The sequence below is a fragment of the Cnephaeus nilssonii genome (assembly GCF_951640355.1).
Source record: "Cnephaeus nilssonii genome assembly, chromosome: 2".
Taxonomy (NCBI): Eukaryota; Metazoa; Chordata; class Mammalia; order Chiroptera; family Vespertilionidae; genus Cnephaeus; species Cnephaeus nilssonii.
The window spans coordinates 34,276,596-34,299,618 of NC_137073.1; the positions used below are offsets into that span (position 1 = coordinate 34,276,596).

Consider the following 23,023-nt stretch of genomic DNA (forward strand, 5'->3'; position numbering starts at 1 on the left):
ACGTGAGGCGGGACCGGAAGTTGGCCTCCTCTCGCGAGGCCCAGCGGAACAGAGCCCGGAGGCCCTGCATCCTGTGGAGGTCGTTGGAGTCACTTGCCCGCCGCCAGCTCTTTCGCTTGCTGGTCCGCACCCCGCCCGCCCCAGCCATGCTCTCCGCCCTCGCTCGGCCTGCCGGCGCCGCTCTCCGCCGCAGCTTCAGCACCTCGGCCCAGGTAGGCCCGACGAGGGGCTGGCTGCAGGCGGAAGCCCCCGGCCTGGGCCACGTGCGTCCCTAGCTCGCGAGCAGCCCTGACCCGGGGGCCAGCCTGCACCGCAGGGCCGCCGGGTACGGGTCGGCGGTTGGGCACCCTAGGCTGGTCCTGTTACCGGGCGGGAAGTGCGGGAGAGAGAGGGGAAGGTGCCCCAACTCCAGAACCAGTGCACTTCTTCGAATCCCCAAGCTCGACCCCCCCCTCCCCGGGGTCCTCCAGAGGGCTTGCTTGCTCTTAGACTGCAATCCTTCAAGGTTGAGAAGCCAGGGATCTAGGGTCGAAAGTAATTTACGTTTTTATGCAACGTTGAGTGAATAACCTTGTTCTTCTTGCAGCATCCGTACAAATAATGTGTAATTATTAACTCCATAGTACAGATAGGCGTGGTACCGAGGGTAGAGAACTGGTCCAAAGTTAACACAGTCATTTAGCCAGAGTATTAAAATTCAGCTCTCCTGATCACTGTCAATGGTTTTTGGATAACCAGCCCTTCAAGAACCTGAACACTACTTCCTCTTAAGGACTTTTATGAAGGATCCTTATGCTGTAGTGGACTGGGCCTGCCCCCAGTGTTGTAACAGTGCATTACTTGGCCTGGGATTACTAAAGCCTAAGCTATTTTTAGCTATATTTTTTAGAACAGTGGTTCTCAAACTCTGGCGTGTGGCAGAATCACCAAAAAGCTAATAAAGAACAGGCCAGTATTTAATTAAAGAGGGTAGGTTCTGGGCCTCTATGATTACCAGTGCCCCAGGTGATTCTAATTACAACCAAAATCAAAACCCAGGAGATGCCTACCTTGCCACACCCAAAAGGGGGGTGATTATTAAAGGAGATTCCAAATTTCTTATCTGGTTTCTGTCCTTCAGATCACTTTTCTGTGCATTTAATTCATGTGAAAAATAAGTATCGAGTATCCGTGATTGTCAAGAATTGGGCTGGGTGTTGCAGGGGATATCAAGGTGAATGAGAAGTAGCACTTGAGATAAGCCAAAAATGAGTCAATTTAAGACTATAGGAGGTGATGAAGATTGATGCTGAGGAGTGGGAGAAGGGAACTGACCAAAGGTAAGACAGTGGGATTTACTGACATGATTTGGTGAGGGGTACTGAGAGAAAGAGGAGAATGGAGGACTCTGAGGCTTTGGGGTTTGCTGAGGTGGGGAAAAAACTACTGGAAGAGAGCGGTTTGGGGCAGTTGGAATATATCAGTTTTATATATGTTGAGTTTAAAATGCCTGTTATACATACAAGTAGAGATGTTGGAAAGGCAATATGTCAGAAAGATGAGTTTGAGCCAGATGTTACATTGGTCTAGAGCAGGCGTCCTCAAACTACGGCCCGCGGGCCACATGCGGGTGTTTTTGCCGTTTTGTTTTTTTACTTCAAAATAAGATATGTGCAGTGTGCATAGGAATTTGTTCATAGTTGTTTTTTTTTAACTATAGTCCGGCCCTCCAACGGTCTGAGAACCAGTGAACTGGCCCCCTGTTTAAAAAGTTTGAGGACCCCTGGTCTAGAGACCTTAGATCCTGTATCCTTTACAGTAAAAATGTGTAGAGCAGAACAACCTCAATGTGTTTATTTCTACGGATATGTGCTAGAGTATAACACAAACAAAAAATAGAAATTTAAAAACAAACTAGAAGAGACTTTAAAAAGCAAATGTGTAAATGAAGCAAGTGTTACTCTTCTGTCCATTTTCAAAACAGTTGCTAAGCAGTATACTGTTGACAACCACTCCTCAACCTGGGAAAGGTCAGCAAGTTTATAGACAGCTCTTTTCCAGAGATCATGAACTAACCTCTGGATTACCAAGGACTCTCACCTCATAGTAAAGCGTCCACCACTTAAAGGCTGTGTTTTTATAAATAGTAACTAAGTTGATGAGATTTTGTAATATACAAACAATAACCACCTCAGCACACTGAAAGTGACCGAGTGAATGACCTGCTCCTAGGTTGTTTTCATCTTGTGTGTCATATAGGACTTGACTGACTTAAGGACCCTAGTGAGGGCATCAGGTCAATCTGTCTCTTGCTAGAGTTTCTTTTTTATTTTTTGTTAATCTTCACCTGAGGATATTTTTCCATTGATTTTTAGAGACAGTAGAAGGGAGGGGGAAAGACAGATGTGAGAGAGACACGTCATTTGGTTGCCTCCCACATGCATCTTGACCAAGGCCGGGATTGGACTTACAACTGAGGTATGTGCCCTTGACCAGAAACCCAGGACCCTTCAGTCCCTGGGCGGATGCTCTGTCCACTGAGCCAAACCGGCTAGGGCTAGAATTCTTTATCAGATAAAAACAAAAACACAAACTTGGCCATTTTTATCCTGGAATTATCTTGTGCTTCCCACATTGGAACCACTGCCCTGGTCAGCCTTAGAAGCCAGGCTGAGTAATTTGGGCCTGAGGAACTTCAGAAGCTTTTTGAGCAAGGAAATGATACAAAGGATGGTTTAGAGGTGATACTAAGGACCTAAGTTAGATAATGGGAAGATATTTGATGTGCCAAGTCCTTCATGTCCTAGGTGGGTGTTTCTAATAAGGGAGGAGGCAGAATTTGGTTCAAACGTTTGAATTTGGGAGAACACAGGTGCCATTTGGGATGGGAGAGGTAAAGAAAATAAATTTATTTAGACAGTTGGGTTTGTGGGACCAGTGAAATGCCTAACACAACTGGGAATGTGGCGTTGGAATTTGGGAGTCCCTATGATTAGGGAAAAGATATGGAGATGATAATTGAAGATCTGGAAGTGGATATGGTTGCCAGATCTCAGGTTCTGAATTGGTCTGACTAGTTTTCTGTGAAGTCAAGGGTTCATCTTTTTTCTTTTTCTTTTTTTTTTTTGTAAATCCTCACCCAAAGATACTTTTTCCACTGATATTTTTAGAGGGAGTGGAAGGGAGAGAGAGAGAGAAAAAAAAAGCCATCTATGTGAGAGATGTTGCCTCCCACATGTGCCACAGGAATCAAACCTGCAACCCAGGTGCATGCCCTTAACTGGGAATTGAACCCAAGACTCTTAGGTGTGTGGGATGACGCTGTAACCACAGAGGCCATGGTTAGGGTTCATCTTTAAAGGAGCAACTTAAATAAAAGTCCTGGCCAGTATGGCTCAGTTAGAGCATCATCCCATGCACCAAAAGGTCTCGAGCCCAATCCCTGGTCTGGGTAAGTATGGAGGCAACTGATGGATGTTTCTCTCTCTCTCTCTCTCTCTCTCTCTCTCTCTCCCTCTCTCCCTCTCTCCCTCTCTCCCTCTCTCCCTCTCTCCCTCTCTCCCTCCCCCCCACACCCCCCTCTTTCTAGAATCAATGAAAAATATATCCTCAGGTGAGCATTTTATTAAAAAAAAATTGCAAATCTTAGTTGTAGTATATGCATTTAGAGTTTTCACTCTTTAAGCAGATTGCACTGTGTGGGGTTGTTTTGGTTTTGGGTTTGTTTGGTTTGATTTTTGTTTTTGATAACAGAAGCCCATTATTACCAGTATCAGTTGCTGTCGAATACAGTTAGTAATAGTGAAAGGATCCAGAGTAGACGGCTGCCCTAGATGACCACACACAGTGCTTTGAGTTGTTGTATCTGCTCTCTTTTCTCAGTTTGTCTCCTACCTTCCTGGCAGCTGCCTGCCTACCAGCCAGGACTAGGCTCCCGTCTCATTTGTGAGTTTAGTTTAGAAACAACAACACAATATCTGGAATTTTGGTTGGGGACTTGAGTGAGACCTAGAGAGGAAGAATGCCTTTTGTATAGTGGGAGTGAGCTCTAGAACAGGACTTAGAATAGATCTATTTTCTCTATGACTCTTTTTAAGATCCCAAATTCCAGATTCAAATTGCCTATGTTTGGTCTGTATCCCAGCTTCATCACTTGCTATCTTTGTGAGTCTAGGTATATTACAACCTCTTTGCTTCAGTTCCTCACCTATAAAATTTATCTGTTAATATTATTTAACTAGAGGCCCGGTGCACAAATTTGTGCACCAGTGGGGTCCCTCAGCGTGGCCTGCGGGTATTGGGCTGAAACCAGCAGTCCAACACCGCCTGCTGCTCCCGCTCATCCCGACGCCACTGCGCCTGCCGCAGGCTCGCGCCCAGTCAGTCCCGATCGGGAGAGGCTCGTACCACTCACCAGCTGAGCCCTGCATCTGGCACCAGGGAGCAGCTCCTGCGTTGAGTGGTCATTCTGTCATTCGGTCACTTAGGTTTTTATATAGATAGAGTTGTGAGAATTATATGTAGAAAGATGAAGCTCACTGCCTGCCCCAGAGCAGACCCTGATTGATGGCCAGCTGTTAACATTTTGTTCCCAGTAAATGAGGTTGCTGGATGACTTGAGTTTCAGGCAGAGTATCCTCTAATAAAAGGCTAATATGCAAATCGACCAAACAGCAGAATGACCGGTCGCTATGATGCCCACTGACCACCAGGGGGCAGATGCGCAATGCAAGAGCTGCTTCCTGGTGGTCAGTGCGCTCCCATGGGGAGCGCTGCTCAGCCAGAAGCTGGTCTCATGGCTGGCAAGCGCAGCAGCGGTGGTGGGAGCCACTTCGCGGCAGTGCTAACCTTTTGCACTCGGATGTCGAGTGTGACTCGACACGGTTAGCATTAGAATAAAGGAATCGAGAAAAAAGCAAGCGAGTGCAAAGGGCTAAGGATGTCTGACTGCTGGCTTAGGCCCGCTCCCTGCCTAAGCCAGCAGTCAGACATTCCCCAAGGGCTCCTGGACTGTGAGAGGGTGGGCTGAGGGCCCCCGCCCCCAGTGCACAAATTTCATGCACCGGGCCTCTGGTTACTATATAATAAAGCCTGCCCCTTATAGGAAAGATCACCAAGAAGTAGTCATTGAATTGGTTGTTTAAAATGTCTGGGGTGGGGTGGCCTTCCTCCTACCCCTTAAATGCTGGTGTTCTGTCCCTAGTGCTCTTCTCATTCTGTTCCTTTTTGTGTCTTGTCCATGTTCCTGGCTTCCATTAATTTCAGTGCAGACACTGTGACCTCCTGACCAAGTCTTTTGTCCAGGGACCTACTGTGCATGGATGTTTCAAGTGGCCCAAATTCAGTGTGCCAAACAATTCGTTATCCTTTCTTCAAAACCTCTAAACTCTCGTCAGTTCTCTCTATTGGTTAAAGGCAGTGCTGTCTGCTTGAGCCAGAAATTGTCACCCCAGGTTCCTTCCTCTACTCACCATTTGGGTGAAGATGGGAAGGGGGAGACTTAATCTATAGCTACTATTCCTCAAATCCCTCATAATCTACCCATCCTTGCTGCTCCCTTTAGCCCACTCTTCAATCATGTTTAAACTATTACAGTAGTCTCCTTGCTTCTATTGTATATTTCCAGTCCATCTTCCACTCTGTCTCATGTCTTTCTAAAACCCAGATCTGGTCATGTTCTTCCCAGCTTTTGAGGCTCTTCTGTAGTTCCCCATTGCCCGCCAGGACCCAATAATTCTGTGCTTGGCCCTCCCTTCTTCCTTTCTCATGTGTATCCAACAGTGCTAGAGTCATAAAGAACTGTCAGGACTACCTGTCTCCTCCCTCCATTATCTACCTGGTAAACTACCATCCTTCAAACCCCCCTCTAACAGTTTATTCCACCCCTATTTGTGCTGCTGCTCTTCTGAGAATCTGCCTCAGTGCCACTTGTTACACTAGGTGTTAAGTTTGCGAGTCTTTGCGGGCAAGTCAGTCTGGCGTGTAGCAGAAGTAGGTGCCTGTTTTATTGTAGTGGGCTTTAATGGATGAATATCAGCCATTTTGGAAAACAGTCTAGCAGTTTCTCAAAAGGTTAAACATGGAGTAGCCACATGACCCATCAATTCCACTCCTCGGTATATAACCAAGAGATTAAAAACAGCCCTGCCGGTGTGGTTCAATGGTTGAATGTCGACCCATGAACCAAGAGGTCACCATGCCTGAGTTGCCGGCTCAATCCCCAGTAGATGTGTGCAAGAGGAGCCGATCAATGGTGTTTTTCATTCTCTAACCCTCTCCCTTCCTCTAAAAATCAATAAAATTAAAAAACACACACATGTCTGCACAAAAACTTATACATGCATCTTCATAGCAGCACTATTCATGATAGCCAAAAGGTGGAAATAACCCAGTTGTCCATCAACTGATGAATGGCTAAAAGCAATGGGGTACTGATAACAACATGGATTAACCTTTAAAACATTATGATTAGTAAAAGAAGCCAACATAAAAAGCCGTGTGTTGTGTGATACCATTCATATGTGAAATACCCAGAATAGGCAAAGGCAGGTCCATAGAGACGAAAGAAGGTTAGTGGTTGCCAGGGGTTGTAGGGAAATGGAAAATAAGAGTTGCTTTATAGGGTAATGATTATACAACTCTGAATTTACTAAAAACTATTGGATTGTACATTTTAAATGAGTGAATTGTATGGTATGGAAAATAACATCTCAATGAAGCTGTTTTTTAAAAAATGAAGGCGATTAGATGATGACCAATTAGATCTACTTAACTCTGAGTGGCTGTTTAAAGTCAGGTTTTATGACTTTAGTGCCAGTTAGCTGACCAATAAAGTGATACAAATGCTTCTAGTTTTGTTGTTGCAGATGTTAATGAGGCAGTTAGTTTCTTTGGACTGACCCCTGCCCTCCCAACTAAGTTATCACTCTTAAAGCTTCCAGCTGACATGCCCAGGCCAACTGCTGCTTGATGTGGAGCCGTAGTGATTCTCAAACTTTGGTGTCAGAATCACTTGAGGAACTTGATAGAGCCTATTTGAAGGAGCCTGACCCTCTGTTGGTTTTGTTTTGTGACCTCAGCAGGTGATTCTAATGAACACCAAAGTTTGGGAGTTGATTTGGGGTAAGGATTCTTGGGCTGGATTCTTGGGCTGCATGCAGATCTAACTTACCTGGGAGAGAAGGAGCTTTTTAAACATATACATCCCTCCTAATCCTGCCTTAGGCTCCAGCCAAGATTATGCTGGAATCTTACCTGATCCCTCTTCCCCCAGGCAGTTGATTGCCACCCTGTCTCTTTTGCACACAGTATACATAGCTCTTTTCCCTCAGCTTCTCACACATCTGCTTGCTTGTCCCCTCCAGAGCCAGCAGAGGTCTTCATTACTGCAGTCCCATGTGTGATGGCTAGCCTGTGGGTAGGTGCTCAATAAAAGTTAGTTTATAGTTTTTAAGATTGCAGATTGAAAGTAAGGCTGCTACCAGTCCAGCTGCCTGAATGAGTAAAGCTTATTCATCTTTCAGAGGCTGCTATAAGTATACCCTGTCACAAATCTCTACAGACATGAGTTCTTCCCCATGTTCCTGAGGCAAGCCTCTAACCTTCACAAGGAAACTGGATCTTTGGACGGTACAATTACAGTTGTATCTTCCTTTGGCATCTGTGCAGTAAGAGGCCAGTGCAGTACTTTGCAGGAGGTATCCTTTTAATGTGAATCCATTTAATGCTGATTGTATCTTAAGAGTTCTTTCTCTGTGCCTCTTTTTAGAACAATGCTAAAGTAGCTGTGCTCGGGGCTTCTGGAGGAATTGGGCAGCCCCTTTCGCTTCTCCTGAAGAATAGCCCTTTGGTGAGCCGCCTGACCCTCTATGATATTGCTCATACACCTGGAGTGGCTGCAGATTTGAGCCACATTGAAACCAGAGCGACTGTGAAAGGTACTGGGCACGCTGGGCCTGGAAAACTTACATCTCTTCTCCCTAGGAGGCTAGGATCCAAGTTTACAGTGAGAGCCTTGGATGAAACTAGATGTTCAGAGACTTGGGATGTTCATGTTTAGTTTAGAATTAACTTTTACAAATGATCACACTTTTTTGGACTTGAGTCTATAAAAATTTAAGTAACAGTGTCTTTCCAAAAAATAAAGATGGTGTGATCTGTCCATTTGAAATTTTTTCTAACTTGAATAGTATTGTGAAGATGGTGAAGGGGAGCCTCCTGCTGGGACTTGGGGCAGTGAGAAATGCTGTTCCTAGTCATTGTAGGTCTCATGCCCATTTTATGGGCCAACTCACCACCCAGGGTTACCTTCTCCAAAGCATGGCCACCTTAGACAAATCTGCCTTCTTATTTGGGAGATAGAGATATGTTATCCAAGAAGTAATCCTATCTAATAAAAGAGTAATATGCAAATTAACCATCACTCCCCTATGCCCACAAGCCATGCCCACAACCCACGCCCACCCGCCAATCAGGAGCGAATATGCAAATAAACCCAACCAAGATGGCTATGGCCACAGAGAGCAGGAGGGAGGCTTGGGTTTCCCCGGCGATGGAGGAAGCCAAGCTTTCCGCACACCCTGGCAGGCCCAGGCCTCCGCTTAAGTCTACAAAGTTTCAATTATAGATGATACATAAATCCCAACAGAAATGGCTGCCGCCACGGAGCAAGCAGAAGGCTTGGCTCTGCTCCAGGCTACAAAGTTTCAATTGTAGAAGATAAATAAACCCCAGATACCAGGGCCTCCCCTTGGGTCGCCAGGGGGCGTGGCCGGCCTGCAAACCACCACAGGCCCCTCGCCCAGGCCGCCCCACGCCCCAAGGAAACCCCCACCCTGATCCGGGACATCCTTCAGGGCAAACCAGCCGGCCCCCACCCCCACCCATGCACCAGGCCTCTATCCTATCTAATAAAAGAGTAATATGCAGATTGACCATCATTCCAACACATAAGATGGCCAGCAGGGGAGGGCAGTTGGGAGGGACCAGGCCTGCAAGGGAGGGCAGTTGGGGGCGATCAAGCCTGCAGGGGAGGGCAGCTAGGGGTGACCAAGCCGGCAGAGGAGGGAAGTTGGGGGCAACCAGGCCTGCAGGGAAGGGTAGTTGGGAGGGACCCAGGCCTGCAGGGGAGAGCAGTTGGGGGGGGACCAGGCCTGCAGGGGAGGGCAGTTAGGGGTGACCAGGCCTGAAGGGGAGGGCAGTTAGGGGCAAACAGGCTGGCAGGGGAGCAGTTAGTCATCAATTAGGCTGGCAGGGGAGTGATTAGGGGGTGATCAGGCTGGCAGGCAGAAGCGGTTAGGGGCAATCAGGAAGGCAAGCAGGCGAGCAGTTGGGAGCCAGCAGTCCTGGATTGTGAGAGGGATCCCAGATTGGAGAGGGTGCAGGCTGGGCTGAGGGATGCGCGCGCGCGCACACACACACGTGCATGAATTTCATGCACCAGGCCTCTAGTAATTACATAAAATTGTATGTCCTGCTTATTTTACCCTCACACCTTAGCAACATTTCCCATGTACCAACTTCTTGGTGACATCCTTTTAAAGCTTTACTATAGTTTATCACTTATTATTATTCCCACACTGTTGGCCATTGGCTCTTTCCTGTTTTCCTCTAAATATATAAGCTGTGATAAATATCCTCATCTTTCTATTTTGTTTCTTAGAGTCCTTAGGGCACTTAGAGTAAGTGTGACTACATTAACGCTGTTACTATAAAGTACCAAATTACTGTCCAGAAAGGTACAAACAACACAGGAGGCTGCAAGTCATATGTTTATGAGCCTTCCATAGTCCCTCTGAATTTGTTTGTTCATTTTCTTTTGTGTTGTAGATTTGAGTTTCTGAAAGCTTTTGCAAATAAGGAAAAAGTCTATTAAAATCAAAGCAGATTTGGTCTTGGAGCAAATTTCCCTGAAATCCTTGAATATAGACCTTATTTTCCTCAGATACTAGGAATAAACAAAATAGGTACTAATACTTAAGAGTTCTTTTTTATCAGCGTAGGGTTTTTTTCGTGGCCTTAAGTGTGCCCTCTGGTCTGACCCTAAGATGGCACTTTTGTTAGGATGATCATGATGTAGAGTAAGCAACTCTTCTAACTGGGAGCTGAGAATGACTTACATGTGCTAGGGAGTAAAGATTAGCAGCTGGCTTGGTTTGGTTTTATGCAAACCTGGAGGGTTAACCCGTTCTGAATCCAGGCCTGGGCAAATGGAGGCTGGAGGAAAGTAGAAAGAGGGGCATTCCTGCCAGCCAGAAATGTCAGGCTCACAGGATGGCAGTCCTCAAGGAAAGGAATCACGTCACAGGTGGGCCTGCCAGCCTTTCTGTGGCCTGTGGTCAGCATTGGACACAGGTGGGGCGGTTCTCTGGGTTCTGTCCCTATAGATGTGCTAGCCTCTCTTGGTTGCAAACTATAAGATTGCTCTCTTGGGCGTTTTTTTCTAGGCTACCTCGGACCTGAGCAGCTGCCAGACTGCCTGAAAGGTTGTGATTTGGTGGTTATTCCAGCTGGAGTCCCGAGAAAACCAGGTGTGTATTTGAAAGCCTTCCCTAGCATCTCCCTACAAGTCAGTTGAGGAAGTGGTTTTCCATGAAAAATGAATCTAGTCAGATCTCTCTGCTGCAGAAAAAAATTTCAAAGCTCTCCATTGCCCGTGGGATAAAAATCAAGGCCTCATGTGTTTCCTGCTCATCCCTCCTCCCCAGCCTGGAATGCCCTATCTTCCACCTGTCTCCACCTTGGGAATTCTTCATGACCGTCCTCCTCAGATACCATGTTTCCTGACTCCCATCCCCACTCCCCACCCTCACAGACCTCTGTTTCAGCCCTTGTCACACTGGACTGTTTTCCCTACAAGGTAGTTTAACTTAAAACGGGGACCCTGCCCTATCTGGTTTGGCTCAGTGGATAGAGCGTCAGCCTGCGGACTAAGGGTCCCGGGTTCAATTCTGGTCAAGGGCACATGCCAGGGTTGTGGGCTTAATCAGCAGTGGGGGGCGTGCAGGAGGCAGCCGATCAATGATTCTCATCACTGATGTTTCCATCTCTTCCTCTCACTGTGTGAAATCAATAAAAATATATTTAAATATATAAAACGGGGACCCTGTGTCACTCATGTTTGACAGCTAACACACAGCTCTTGGCACATATTTAGAAATTTGTCCTATGCTTTGTGAACATCTTGAATTGGATCATTCTCAGGCATGACTCGGGATGACCTGTTCAACACCAATGCCACAATTGTGGCCACCCTGACTGCTGCCTGTGCCCAGAATTGCCCTGAGGCCATGATCTGTGTCATTGCAAATCCGGTGAGTGCTGCTGTCGGGTAGGTTGCTGATACATACAAAAGTTCACAGTAAAAGTGTGCTAATGTCTTATAGGGAGAATAATCAGACTAACATACTGAAATGGTAAATTGGAGGCACTAAAAAGAGGTCCTTACATTTATTTCCTAAGGATTCTTTCTGGCATAGACTAAGTGAGTTTTAACCTGGTTTTTCCATCAACTGTATGCCTTTGGGCAAATCACTTCCCTTATCTGAATAATCTTAGTTTCTCAACCTGGAAAATAAGTCCATTCTTAAGGCTTCTTCCAGCCATGATTGTGGGAACCTGTTGAACTCCTTTTACTATGTTCTACCCAGGGTTTGCAATTCCTGGTTCCCCAACACTCCCTTTCTTCTCAGACTTACACATGTATCTCATATGCAGTCACATCAGGTCCTGCCTGCTTAATCTTCAGTTCAGAAACTCTGCTGTGTCCTCTCTGAGAAGGTTCCCACGACTGTCCTAGCAGGCCCTTGGGTTGTATTTAGCAGCAGCCCTCTTCATTCATTCCTCCCTCCTGATTGCCTGGATTCTGGCCTCTGAGTATGACAGGGCCATGATAGTGATGTTGACTGAGGAACGTGACCTGTATTTAGCAGCAGCCCTCTTCATTCATTCCTCCCTCCTGATTGCCTGGATTCTGGCCTCTGAGTATGACAGGGCCATGATAGTGATGTTGACTGAGGAACGTGACCGTTGATAAACACCCAGAGCTTATGCAGTGGCCTCTGAGAAGAGGATCCTGTCTTTCCCAGCCTGCTCACCCTTCCTCAGGGCCATTTGGTCAAAAGTAGAAAGCAGTTGCTTCTTTTATCAGGGAGCTGACTAGTGCCTAATATATATCTTGCTGTTTAGTTTTAATTATATTGTTTCTGTGAACCAAGTGTTAGGCACTTGCCATGTACATAGTCATTTAATCTTCTCAACAGCCTTATGAGGTAGTTTTATCCCCGTTTACAGATAAAGAGCCCAAGTCTTAGGGAGTTAAAGTAGCTTTCCCCGGGTTACTAATGGAGTGACAGAGCTGGGACTTGACCCTGTGCCATCTGAGCTTTTAGCCCTGTGCTGTGCTGTTTTGTTAGGAATGGCCATTCAGGTGTAGGTTCTAGCTGGAGCCGAAGATGCCCTGTGTAGCCATCGTCACATTTTAAAGTTAGTAGTTCCAGGGTGTCGTGTGTATTTGAACTGTGGGCTGGGGCCACTGCGGGGAAGAGCGCCGGCTGCGGTGCAGAGTTCCCTTGTTCACGTGGAGGGGAAAGGAGGCGCGCTGGTAGCGGAGGAAGTCCACCCTATAACCCATCTCTTGATACCTGACTGTGTTCTCAGAATGCCTGGCAAATTATGCTGTCTCTTGGATTTATTAGGTTAACTCCACCATCCCAATCACATCTGAAGTTTTTAAGAAGCATGGAGTATACAACCCTAATAAGATATTTGGGGTGACAACCCTGGACGTTGTCAGAGCCAATGCTTTTGTTGCAGAACTGAAGGTAAGAGCCACATCGGGTATCTTTCAAGCTCCCGTTTCTGAACTTCTCTGGGCCATCCTTGGTTCTTTTATGGGCATAGAAGACATCAGGGCATTTACAGGTCACTTGTAATTTGGGGGTTTTAATCATTTTTTATTTCTTAAAATATGTTTTTACTGATTTTAAAGAAGGGAGAGGGATAGAGAGATAGAAACATGGATGAGAAACACCAGTGGGTTGCCTCCTGCATGCCCCCTACTAGGGATCAAGCCTGCAATCTCAGTATGTGCCCTAACCGGTAATCGAGCCGGTGACCTCTTGGTTCATGGGAGGAGGCTCAACCACTGAGCCACCCTGGCTGGGCTTACATGTTTTTAATAGCTTGCCCTGTGGTGGGAAATAGCTCTCACATTTTCTTGGGGCATCAGCAGGCCCCTGCAGGTTTAAACCAACAGCTTTAGTCTTGACTTAGCTTACTCTTCTCTTCTTGATGCTTTAGAGGTTCAGGCTTTCCCTGGGTTTCTCATTGGCTGGACTGAATTGTGCTCTCCAAGCTCATTGCCTCTGAAAACTAGTATTAACAGGATTTACCTGCTAATCATTAGATAAATTATTGGATAGATCCTAAGATAGCAGAATTGCTGTCCCCAGGCTGTAGTTCTGACTCCCCTTCTTGGGTTACCTGCGGTAGCTTTTCTCGGGGAGTTCTGATCTTGCCAGCTGTCTGTTTCTTCCTGGGCTGCTGGACTGAGCTGTGGGCTCATCCTGAGGTGGGTTTGGCATCAGTGCTAGGTCTGGCGTTTTTCGTGCCTTTCACAACTTGCTATATAATCTTTTTGGTTATGAATCCAGCAGAACCATTTATTTTAGCCCCAAAAAGTTTCCTTGAACTTCAGACCATTTTTTTCCTGACTTTTTAGATAAGAGGAGCCTCTCTAAAGTAGGGAACATTGTCATGCACACAGCTTAGTGGGAAGTGCACACACAGGACTGTTGGCCTTTATTTTACTCCCCTGTGCACCAGACAGGTCTGTCTCTGGAGTTCTGATGATGACCTCCTTTAATTCATACTTCAGCATATTCTTCAGGCTTGATTCTAGGTGTGGTGGTCATCAAGGTCCATAAGACATGGCCCCAGGCCTTGGGAGCTCTGTTGAATGGAGAGACACTTGAAGGCTTTATGGAGACGATCACATTGAAGCTGAGAGTGCACAAGCTGGAGAGCCAGGGTTCCGGCTTCCTGAAGCTTGTACCCCAGTTTGCTGGAAGCAGTAGTGCTCATTCTCTTAGAGTTCCCATGGTGCTGCCAGCTGTCAGAGCACACCGTTTTCCCTGGGCCCCTACTTGTGCACAGTGCAGTAACTACATGTGGCTGTTAAATTAGATAAATAAAATTTGAAGCACTTGCCCTCCATCACACTAGTCAAATTTCAGGTGCTTGATGGCCACATATGACTGCTGTATCCTATCCTACATGATAAAAAGGTAATATGCAAATTGCATCACTCTGCTACGCCCACGATTGGGCCAGCTGGAGGCGGGGGGGGGGGGGGGACTCAGGGTGGCCGATTGGCTGGCGGTAGGAGCGGGGGGCGGGGACTCGCGAGTCCCCGCCTCCCGCCGGCTTAGGCCGACGACACTGCGGAAGGACCCATGGGGCCTGCGGAAGAGGCTGGTGGCGGAACTCGGGGTGGCCGATTGCGTGGCTGCCAGCAACAGTTTTCCGCCAGCACCAGTTTTCCTCTGGCCACCCACCGATCGGAGCACCTCCCCAATCGGAGTTCCTCTCGGGGTAGCCGATCGCGCTGGTGGGAGGCGCTCTGATCAAACTGCTGCTGGTGGAAAACTGGTGCTGGCAGCCAGGTGAAAGTCTATTGCACGAAACTTCGTGCAACGGGCTTCTAGTATAATATAAAGAGCTAATATGCTAATGAGACCGAATAGCAGAACAACCATCCAGACGACCTTCTGGATGAAGCCGAGGCTGCAAGGGCCGGTCGAGCCCTTGCATGAATTTCATGCATCGGGCCTCTAGTTTTTATAGAAAGTCCTATTAGATAGTGCTTCTCATCCTAGAAGCTTTACTGTTAGAGGTGGTGGATGGAGGATCTTGGCCCCTCCCAGAGAATCTGGTGCTTGACAAGTGTCAGCTAAGTGAACTGCCCTTTACCTCAGTCTGTCTGACATTCTGAAAAATTGCCTGAGTCAGAATTGACCCTTAAGCTCCCAGTGCCTGGTTCCTCCCTCAGCCCTCTCAGCCACCTGGACCCCTTTTACTTCCGCATTCCCTTTCCACTAGGCTCGCAAAAATTGTCTAGTTTACATTTCATACACTGCTGATGTTATGTGCGTTCTTCATACCCCCTGGCCTTTGCTCCTTTTGCCTAGAATATGCTTCCCTTGGGGTAAGTCCTCCTGTTCCTTCCCAGGTGAATGAAGTCAGTTCCAGGAAGCCTTCCCCAGGCTGATGAAGTGCTCCTCTGGCTTCCATAGTGTTGTGCTGGAACGGCCCTTTGTATTGTCTCATTAGACATCAGGTTTCTCAAAAGCAGGGGCTTTTTTCATGCCTGTGACCCGGTGACTGGCACAGCACCTTGGCTTCTGAACTCCCTGCTTCTCAATTGATCCTGCTATTCCTGTCTGCCCTGGGCTCCTCCCTGTCCTCCCCCCCGCCCCACCACCACCACCAGAGGCTTAGCGGTTCCTAACTTAGGGCTGCTCTCTTCAGCAGCTGCAGCATTTGGAAAAGGTTCATCTCCGACCCATAACTTGTACCAGGTTCTTTTTTTGACTGTCATAAGAATACCTGGTTCACAGAGTCTTCAGGGGCATTGTACCTCAGTTTAACAAACGAACCAGTCTCTCAGCTAGCCCACTAATGAACCAGGGTGTTCTGAGCTTTCCCAGTTTTGTTCTTTCTGTCCCAATCATTGTTTGAGTTGACAGATTTCTCACCCCTAGTTTCCTGAAATTGTTTTGAAGTTTACTTTGACTTGTTCTTTTACGAAGTGTGGGCACATGAATCTGGGCTTGTGCATTGGAATAACATTAGCTGTGGGAAAGAGGACTGTCATTCTTTGATTCTGAGAAGATAGATTGATAGGGACCAGTGCAGGGGGTGCCTACAAGGAGGCAGTTTTCAACTCATTATAAAGGGAAAACCTCATGACCTCACAAGATGACAAGTTACTCCTCACTGCCTGTGTTCAGACTGATGTCAGACTGTGGGGCGGGGCCATTTGCGCAAGGCTGTAGTCAGTCTCTTCTAATATTTTGTTTTCTGATTTCTGTGGATTTTCCCAATATTGGTGTTTTGGGTAGATGTGACATATTTTATATTCAAAAGAGCTTGTTCAAAGTTAATCATGTTTCACATTTTGTTGACCAGGGTTTGGATCCAGCTCGAGTCAATGTTCCTGTCATTGGCGGCCATGCTGGGAAGACCATCATCCCCCTGATCTCTCAGGTATGTTTGTGACCTTGCCAAGAAGCCTTAAGATCCACTTTGAGGCACTCAGGTCAGACTGACAAAGATTACAAAGATCTGTTGTATTTTGAAAGGATGCTAGGGATGCAGCCCCACCCCAGTTGTCCAGGGGTTTCTTGACTGGTGGGGGGCTGTGGTCAGCTTTCAGTGTTTAGGGTCCACAGTTGTATGGGGTGAGTGCAGTCAGAAGGTGCTCAAAGCAGCCAGCTCCAGCACACAGTGAAACTGCTGATAGAAACATTCATGAATTTCTGCTGAGGTCAGAGCAGGCAAAGCTGCTTTGTGTAAAAACTAGACTAGGGACCAGGTAACACCACTAAGAATGGTATCAAATCAACCTCATAAACCCGAATACAGTGCACTGAGAAGGACACAAAATATTTGTGCTAATCTTGCCAAAAATGCATAACCTTACACAAAATCCCAAGGAAACACCTTACAGATCCAAACTAATGGACATTCTGCAAAATGAGTGACAATACTCTTGACATTGTTACGAAAGACAAAGGAAGACTGGGGAACTGTTAGAGAATGGCTAAAGTGAAATAGCCTAGTCCATTGCTGGTAAGGTCGAATTCACTACACCTCCCAACAAAGTTGACATTTTCTTTAAAGAAAGGCTCTTGGTTTCCCATGTATTGATGATGCAAGGAACCCTCTGTGAATAGGGTGAGGAGAGTGGGATCTGAACCTGCTCACAGGATCCCTGTGACTTTTGCTTGCAGTGCACTCCCAAGGTGGACTTCCCCCAGGACCAGCTGACAACCCTCACTGGACGGATCCAGGAGGCTGGCACGGAGGTGGTCAAGGCTAAAGCTGGAGCAGGTAGGGTCTCGGAGGCAGTTCATGGGTGGGGTGCTGATGCCAGAGTCACTGTTGAAGACTGCAGGGAGCAAACCTTTTTCTAAGTGTCCTATATGTTCACTTGATAGAAAACTCTGTATCAGAGGGTAGCTCCGCCCACTCGGTGGAGTAGAGTGGTGTTTGAGGTTGGCAAAGCTAATTCATGCCATTGTGGATTGAGGACTGCTGACCTAAATTCTGGACGACTAAAGCTAGAGATTTTACCGGTGCTTTATTTAGCTGGCAGGGCAGGCGTACCTGGATTTTACAGTCTCTGTGCTAGCTTGGCTAACCTTTCTGTGTCCCCCTAGGCTCTGCCACCCTGTCCATGGCATATGCTGGAGCCCGGTTCGTCTTTTCCCTTTTGGATGCAATCAACGGAAAGGAAGGAGTTGTCGAATGTTCCTTTGTTAAGTCCCAAGAAACGGACTGTACCTATTTCTCCACACCATTGCTGCTGGGGGTATGTATCCCAGAGGCTGGGTCTCTTGACTGTGGACGGAGAGTTCGCGCTAGTTACGACTTAGTAGCTCTGCCCTCTCTGGCTGCTTCATAATTCAGAGTTCTTTTTTGCAGTCACTACATCTCACTGCATGGCCTGTGCTTGGGTTTTTGAGGGTGGAAGAGCATCACAATAAAAAGCAAGAGAAACTGTGGGCTTGGCACATCCTGGCACAGGAATTGCATTGCCCGTGGGCCTGACAGCTGGTCATCAGTGGCTGCCTGAGTGTGTTTCCTGATGAGACCCTCTCTGAAAGAGACGCTCCCACAGGCTGCTCTGAACGAAGAGGCTTCTCCACCCCAGCCTGTAGCCATCTCCCTGTAACTTCTACTTGTTAGTTCTTGTTCTGACCTCAGGGCCTGCCAAGCCTAATTCTTCCTCCAAAGAAGTCTGGAAATTATGCACAGCTGTTACACTTCCCAGTTCAGGCATTCCTGGTTCCTTGCTCCTCGTCCCACTGGTTTTCCTTCTTGGGATGTGCTGCTGATTGTTCCCTTGAAACTGGTGTCTAGGACGGAGCCCATCTGGTCACATTGCTGGCTTCAGCCAGGCTGGTTTTTTGTTTGGTTGACTCTTGAGTCTTCAGTGAGCCACTGCCCCTAGATCTCATTCACACAAACCATCAAGCCAAGGTTTCCATTTCTTTCTTAAGTGTGAAAATGCTGAAATCAGGTAAATGTGTGCTGGCCTTCATCTCATTCCCAGAAAGAAACAGATTAGTGACTTTCTGGGCCACAAAGAGGCCCTTCCCACAGACACCCGATGTTCAAAGGTCAATAAGACGTGGCCTCAGGCCTCAGGGGCTCTCTGTGATGCACAGACTGACACTAAACAGATTAATTCAGTAACCAGTTCAGCACAGGCGTGAGCAGGATGTGGTGAGACCTTTAGGAAAGGAGCACACAGGGCTGATTGTCCAGGTCAGGAAGGGCTTTCCAAGGAGATGGACAGTAGCAGAGACAGTGTTGTTTGCCTAATGTCAGACGTTCACCTACTTAATTACATTCAATTCAGGTGGATATTAAAATGTTTATTCAGTCCTTTACCAACTTGGGAAAGAAACTAGAACCCGAAAGTATGCTCTATGTAAGGGAGAATAATTTGAAGTGCCATTAATTGTTGAGTACTTAATGGGCCAAGTCTCCCATGTGTATTCACAGTCTCCCTTGAGGTAAATAATATGCTCATTTTATAGATAAGGAAGCAGTCTTGGTGTGGAAACCATTGTCCAGGGTACATGCATAGTGTCACAGTCCAGATCCCAGCCTAGGACTGTCGGGCTGAAGCCTGAGCTCTGGGTATTTGCAGCAACTGCCCAGAACCACAGGTGTGGATCATCTAGGCAGAGATGATGAAGTTAAAGTTGGGTTTTCTATAACAAACTCATTCATGGAAACTAACTTTGTTGTAAAACTATTGTCTCCTCTCTCTCTCAGAAAAAGGGTGTTGAGAAGAATCTAGGCATCGGCAAAATCTCCTCTTTCGAAGAGAAGATGATAGCTGAGGCCATTCCTGAGCTGAAAGCCTCAATCAAGAAAGGAGAAGACTTTGTAAAGAACATGAAATGAGAAAGCAGTTAGTGAGCAATCCATTTCCTTAACTTATTAAGGCATCATGTCACTGTAAAAGCCATTTCAGATATCTTTCTGTTTCAGTTTTGATGATGGATATGTATTAACATTACCATCCCTTCCAGATCATGGGTCAGTTGACTACTGATGCATCAATAAAAGCAGGCTTTGATATTCTTTTTCAAGGTCTCTTCCATAAAAATTGTGCTTTCTTCCCCATTAGAGCTGACTTCAGAGTATTTGGCATCTCTTTCATCACAAATAAAAACTACATGTTATTTAAATATTAGACTGAAGCAAGATGGTTTCATCAGCAGCTTCAAGAAAGTCTAAAATATCAGTAACTGCTCCCCCCAGCTCTACTCTTTGCACCATTGCATTCCACAGTGTAAACTAAAGAAGGGTCAGCTCAGGCCTGATTCCTCAGTGTCCTTTCACCCGCATGGGGTAATAGCTCGGTGCCTGATGCCAGGCCACTGTTTTCTGCCCCTGCTTCTTTCTGTGTGGTATTTTCCGGCTAAGAGAACAGTACCATCTTTTACAGTGGGGCTGCCTTGGCTGACCTGTGTTCCACTCTGAATTTTGTCCTCTTCTGTTGGAACCGTAATATTCAAGTGACTAACATCCGATAGCCAGTATTGTGAGAAAAGTTGGGATGGGGGCAGAAACGACCAAAATACCAGCTGGGTGGCAGGGCTGAGGACACAATGCTGTCTGTCCTGAGGGAAAGGCGGCTTTGTGTCTTTCTTCCTCAGCGACCTGCGAGAGACTTTATTGTACTTGCTTGGCTTAGGACAAATGCAGGGAATTAAAGGGAGACCTGATTCCCTTTAGTGTTGGGTGCATCTGCTCCACAAATCTGTGGTCTCTGCAGTGAAAATGGAGAACTTTCTGGCAAGTGGTGATGACCTTCCACTGAAGGTGAAAGGGCAGGTTCGGGTGGAGCTATGGACACCCAGTGGAACTGAAACATGGATTTTACAGTCAAGTATGACATCATTGTTTTCTTAAGTTATACATGTTCATTGTTTAAAACCTAAAACTTAGGCAAAAAAATAAAGCAGAAAAAAAAGTCGCTGGTAATAAATAGTATTTGTCCTCTTAATTTTTCATATTTCATAAGTTGAGATAATGCTTCATGTGCCATTTTGAGGCTTGTCTGGTTATCTGTTACTATGTAGCACACACCTAATTTAGTTGCTTTTAAGCCATTTTATTATGTCTGTGGATCATGCCGGTTGACCTGGTTTTGCTGGGAGGCTCTGCTCCTCCAGTTTCGAGGTCCTGGCACACTCAAGACGATGGCTCAGGCACATAGCTGGTGTTTGGGGGGGGGGGGGGGTGCTGGGACTTCTCCATGAGGTCTCGGGCCTCACTCTTCATGAGGCCTCTACTGTAGGGTGGGCAGATTTCTTTGTGGCTCAGGGTTCCCAGAAGTGCAAGGGTAATAGCTGTCAGACATTAGGCTTAAGATCAGAATTGGCACAGCATCACTTCTGCCACATCATGGTGAAAGCAAGTCACAAGGCAAGCCCTTGTGTGGAGTGCCTGGTGGGAGTGCACTGACCACATAAGATCTGAGTACCAGGAGGCCTGGATCTCTGAGAGCCAACTTCGGAGATTAGCTACCACAGGTAAAAGTGTGGATGTATTTTCCTATATCATAGCTGGATAAACCCCAGGGTGAATGTACTATAAAATGTATTCCACTGTTGGATAACTAGGTGGTTTAGATTTTCACTATTACAAAGAGCGTCGCCTGCAGACTGAAGGGTCCCAGGTTCAATTCCAGTCAAGGGCATGTACTTTGGTTGCAGGCACATCCTGTAGGGGGTGTGCAGGAGGCAACTGATGTTTCTCTCTCATCGATGTTTCTAACTTTCTATCCCTCTCCCTTCCTCTCTGTAAAAAAATCAATTAAAAAAAGAGTGTAGTCCTGAACATCATAATTCCTGCCAGTGGTTTTATATGTGAAGCACTGTGCTAGCTCTATCTTGGGTGTGTGTGCTATTTCATGGGATCCTTCCTTAAAGCAACCCTGACTAGGCAGGACCTAGTACAGATGACTCGGAGAAAGTTGTCTTGGTTTACAAAGGTCAGTGCCCATCCCATATACCAGTGATTACCACATTAGTACCTCCCAGAGTTTGCATAAAATTCAGGCTTCTGGCCCTGACCGTTTTGGCTCAGTGGATGGAGCGTTGGCCTTCGGACTCGGGTCCCAGGTTCGATTCTGGTCAAGGGCATGCACCTTAGTTGCGGGCACATACCCAGTGGGGAGTGTGCAGGAGGCAGCTGATTGATGTTTCTCTCGTCGATGTTTCTGACTCTATTCCTCTCTGTGAAAAATCAATAAAATATATTCTAAAAAAAAATCAGGTTTCTGGCCTCACCCCTCAGAAGTTCTGATCTAACAGCCCAAGAAGAAGGGTTTGGTTCAGTGGATAGAGTGTCAGCCCTCAGACTGAAAGGTCTCAGGTTCGATTCCAGTCAAGGACATGTACCTCAATTGCAGGCTAGAGACCTGGCCCAGGTCAGGGCAGGTGTAGGAGGCAACCAATCGATGTGTCCCTCTTACATCGATGTTTCTCTGTCTCCTCCCTTCCACTCTAAAAATCAATGGAAAAATATCCTCGGGTGAGGATTATAAAATAAAAAGGGTCAAGAAGCTAAAATGTTTGAGATTCTTCCAGATTATACTGAGAAGTGGGGCCGTCCACCACACTGACACTGGCTACCCCAGAGCGCTTTTCACTTAATAGCTTCCTGCCTTGCAGGGCTTACAAAGGAGCCAGGAACGTGAGAATCAGAAAAGTGCAGGATTTGATAGAGGACAAGGTTGCTTCTAGACAATGTGGCAGAGTCCAGGATCAGAGAAGATTGCTCCATATAGATAATCCAGGAGGGAGGAGGAGATGGCATTTGAGCTGGCCCTGCAGGCTGGGTAGGAGTCCAGCAGGAAGGGCAGGCTGGCACACCAGGCAGCAGCAGGAGTGGGTTGGGCTTGGAATGGGCTCAGGATGTTGGTGTCCCTCGTTAGGGCGTCATAATGCCGGGGTTCTTTTCCCAGCCTTATAAAGGGTTCAGCATTCTGGAGAAAGGGGCTGTGCGTAGATGATTAAAAAGGAGTCCAAGATATTTTTGAAAGGCATTGGGGGTCAGAGGAGCTTCAGCTAAAAAGAACTGAAGACTCCTCCTTGACCAAGGACCTGTGCTTTTATTCAACAAGATTTATCATAAGGCAAGGTGGAACTACACACTTCAAAGGGTAAGGTATCAAAGGGTACAGAGCATTGTCAGTTTGGGGAATAGCCTACAGCTGTTCAGGTGTTTGGCCAACAGGAGGCAATAAAATGCCCTGAGCTGTCTGGTAGCAAACTATTATCCTATTCAGGTTTGGGGGAAGTGCCTTTTAGCCGTTCCCAACAGGTAAATTACATATGTGGCTCACCTTTGTTGAGCCCCCCCGCCCCCCCAAGTCCCATCAACCTTTTGATGGAACTCTCATAATTATTACATGCTGGAATTGGTTCTTGGCATCAGGACATGTTTGATGAGTGGTGAAGTGTTTGGCAGCATAGGGCACACAACGGTAGTGAGGTCATTCTGGGGGGTCTTGAATGCCAGGTCATCCTGTGGGTAGTGGGAACAGGGAGGATGTCAAAGGTGCTGAGCAGGGTGGTGACACAGTTCTAGGATGGGGCTTGTTACGATGCAGCCCATGCTGCAGACCACACCTACGTAGGAAAGACGTCTACTGGGTATGCTCCACAGCTAAAGGGCTGAAGGCCCAAAAGGGGATGACAGTGAATGGGAGAAATGACAGGGACATGGAGGAAAA

At 46.9% G+C, this 23,023-nt stretch overlaps 1 protein-coding gene across 1 annotated transcript; it reads left to right on the forward strand.

Moving 5' to 3' along the window:
• The first annotated feature begins 25 nt into the window (after positions 1–25).
• Positions 26–19,361, forward strand: MDH2 (malate dehydrogenase 2). Its single transcript, XM_079795382.1, has 9 exons — positions 26–212; positions 7,748–7,916; positions 10,425–10,508; positions 11,182–11,291; positions 12,675–12,800; positions 16,168–16,245; positions 16,992–17,091; positions 17,421–17,572; positions 19,048–19,361. Exons 1-9 carry the CDS (start codon positions 147–149, stop codon positions 19,177–19,179), a joined length of 1,017 nt encoding a protein of 338 aa, XP_079651508.1. The 5' UTR covers positions 26–146; the 3' UTR covers positions 19,180–19,361.
• Positions 19,362–23,023: the final 3,662 nt, after the last annotated feature.

Bases quoted from the DNA above. Each gene is read 5' to 3' on its own strand.
- MDH2 (XM_079795382.1), top strand. From the start codon at position 147: ATGCTCTCCGCCCTCGCTCGGCCTGCCGGCGCCGCTCTCCGCCGCAGC. The intron at 11,292-12,674 runs GTGAGTGCTGCT...TGGATTTATTAG, and splicing joins TCTGTGTCATTGCAAATCCG to GTTAACTCCACCATCCCAAT. The intron at 17,092-17,420 runs GTAGGGTCTCGG...GTGTCCCCCTAG, and splicing joins CAAGGCTAAAGCTGGAGCAG to GCTCTGCCACCCTGTCCATG.